The 2,524-nt window shown below is 46.1% G+C and overlaps 1 protein-coding gene across 1 annotated transcript in view; it reads right to left on the bottom strand.

Moving 5' to 3' along the window:
• NECAB1 (N-terminal EF-hand calcium binding protein 1) overlaps positions 1–354 on the bottom strand; it is a 285,391-nt gene extending 285,037 nt beyond the window's left edge. Inside the window, exon 1 of the mRNA XM_007457341.1 lies at positions 231–354. Coding sequence (XP_007457403.1) covers positions 231–354 — 124 coding nt within the window. The remainder of the gene's footprint in view (positions 1–230) is intronic.
• Positions 355–2,524: the final 2,170 nt, after the last annotated feature.

The following is a 2,524-nucleotide window of genomic DNA, read 5'->3' as shown; positions in this document are numbered from 1 at the left end:
CTCCCGGGAATCCTCCATTCTTAGGAGCCCTGATGGCCGGGAGCGGGAGTGGGGCTCGGCGGCTGCACAGACTCAGGCAAAGGATGCCGCACTGCCGTCTCTGCCCCGCCCACTGCTGGGCTCGGGATCCGGAGCTGGTGTTCGCTTCCCGGCGAGCCTCACTCCTGTCTCTCTCTGGCTCGCTCTCCCGCTCCTTACCTCTGTCCCCCCGCGCTCCCACTCGCTCTAACTCGCGCCTCCCCCACTTCCCTTGGCTGCAGCGACTGGATCAGTCTCATCCCTGCACGTAGCAAAGCGCTGCTCTACTTTGTGGGGGAGTGGACTCTGACCGTCCCCCACTTCCTGCACCGCCATCGGCCTTGGCTGAATGCAACACTGAGGTATCTGCCCACTCCATAACAGTCCCGCATGCAGCGAGAAAGGAGGTAGCCCAGACAGAGAGGGGGAACAGATGGAAAGGTGTCTTGAGAAACAAGAGCACAAAGTAAGGACGCCCCTAAGCTCACCCCGGGTAGAAACAGTATGAGTTAGAGCGATTCCAAGAGGTTTTGCCAACTTTGCTTTTGAACAAGTGCACCTGTCTTTCCTACCCTCCCCAAAGACCAGTAAATGGATACCACCAACCAAAGAGGGGCTGGATTAGTGTGAGGATAAAATCACACATTTTTGGAATCTTGGATGCCCAGGTTCAGAACCTGCCCTGGTTAATTTGTCATTTTGTGATCTAGCAAGTTACTAAATCATTTAGCCTCGGTTTTCCTCATCAGGAAAATGAATCACAATAGCAGTGCTTACCTCAAAGGGTTCTATGGCTTAAATGTTGTAGTGCCATGGTCAAGGGTATGGACTCTGCATACAGTGAGCATCAAAAAAATAAATAAAAAAAAAAGTTCTCTATGGGGAAAAGATTGTCAGGTAATGTTCAAGCAAGTTTTCCAAAGGTGAAGTCACAATAAAGGATGCAATACCTATCTATGCTTAAGAATGTAAACGAGGGCAATTATTCAACATTTGAGGTCTGCAAAAATGGTAACCTCACCTTCCATCAGGATAGATATCCACTGTGCTTCTAAAATGTGCACAGTACATACCAGTTGCTGTGTGGGTTACAAAGTTGAACTGTCTCAGAGCAAGATGAGTCAAAGAAAATAGCACTTTTTTCAAACAAGACTCTGCCTGTGAGAATTGATGGGGTGTATCCAGATCTCCATTTGGTGGCCTCCAAGAAAAGAGAACATGTTCTTTCTATAAGACAAGTGAACAAACTACCAGGACAAAATGTGAGTTCCTTAAGGCATATAAAAAAGTGTTATGGGTTTCTTAGGAGGAACAGTTTATAATTTAGCTTATGGGACGAAGAGAGGCCCGACAAAAGAGGTAGTATTTGAAATACTCCTGATCTTAGATCTTAAAAATTGGTAGATATTCCATAGTTGATAGAAATAGAAGGAAAAATCATTCCAGGTAGAGGGAACAGCATGAGCAAAGGCATGACACCCAGGAAAGTACATGGAAATCTGTAATTAGTCTACAGGAATCTCTGAAAACATAGAATCCCAGTCTACATCACAGGCTTACTGAATCAGAATATCAAAGTATGAGACCCAAGAATCTAAGTCCTTCTTTCACCCATGATTCATACACTGGTGCTCTGTAGCAGGGGCAAGACTAGGGTGAGACCGATAAATGGCCTTGGGCACAAAATGTAAGGAGGTGTTACCCTGCACTTGCATGATCCTGAGAGTGACTGCCTTTGCACCCTAGGTATCTCATTCGCCTCACCCAAGTCCCAGCCCTGCTCTGTAGATCAGTGTTTGCAAGAAATGGATCCAGCTCTTCTCAACTTTGGCTGTACATTGGAATTACCAGGGGGTGTATGGCAACTTTTGTTATGGCCACAATTTCATTGACACTCTTCCTGTAGAGACACGAGTCCCCTCCCATTGAATCTGAAGGATTGTGACTGCTTCAATGAATAAAATGCAGCAAAAATGATGCTATGCTTTCTGAGTCTAGGTATATAAAAAGCATCACAATGCCACCTTTTTCAGTGGAATATTTGCTCCTGGAGTCCTGGGATTCCTATCAGAAATCCAACTACCTTGAGACACCATGCTTTGAGGAAGCCCAAGCTGAATGGAGGAGCAGAGTAGACACCCTGGCTGACAGTACTATCTGAACTCAGCCTTTGAGTCATCCCAGCCTAAGTGGCAGAAAAGTGAATAAAGAAGCCTCTAGATGATTCCAGCACATAGCTGTTTGAGACACACCAAGCCACTTTTGTTGTCTCAGCCAAGATCTCAAATATCGTAGAGCAGAGACACACCATCAGTGCCGTGCCTTGTCTAAATTCTTAACCCACAGAATTCAGGAGCATAATAAAATGGTTACTGTTTTATACAAATAAGTCTTGGTATGGGTTTGTTTTGTGACAATAGATAACAAAAATAAGGAGCTTTAAGGGGCTTCCCTGGTGGCGCGGTGGTTGAGAGTCCGCCTGCCGATGCAAGGAACGCGGGTTCGT

Source organism: Lipotes vexillifer, unplaced genomic scaffold, assembly GCF_000442215.2.
Source record: "Lipotes vexillifer unplaced genomic scaffold, Lipotes_vexillifer_v1.1 scaffold174, whole genome shotgun sequence".
NCBI lineage: Eukaryota > Metazoa > Chordata > Mammalia > Artiodactyla > Lipotidae > Lipotes > Lipotes vexillifer.
Note: the sequence above shows the minus strand (reverse complement) of the source record. Positions and strands in the feature narration are given on the sequence as shown.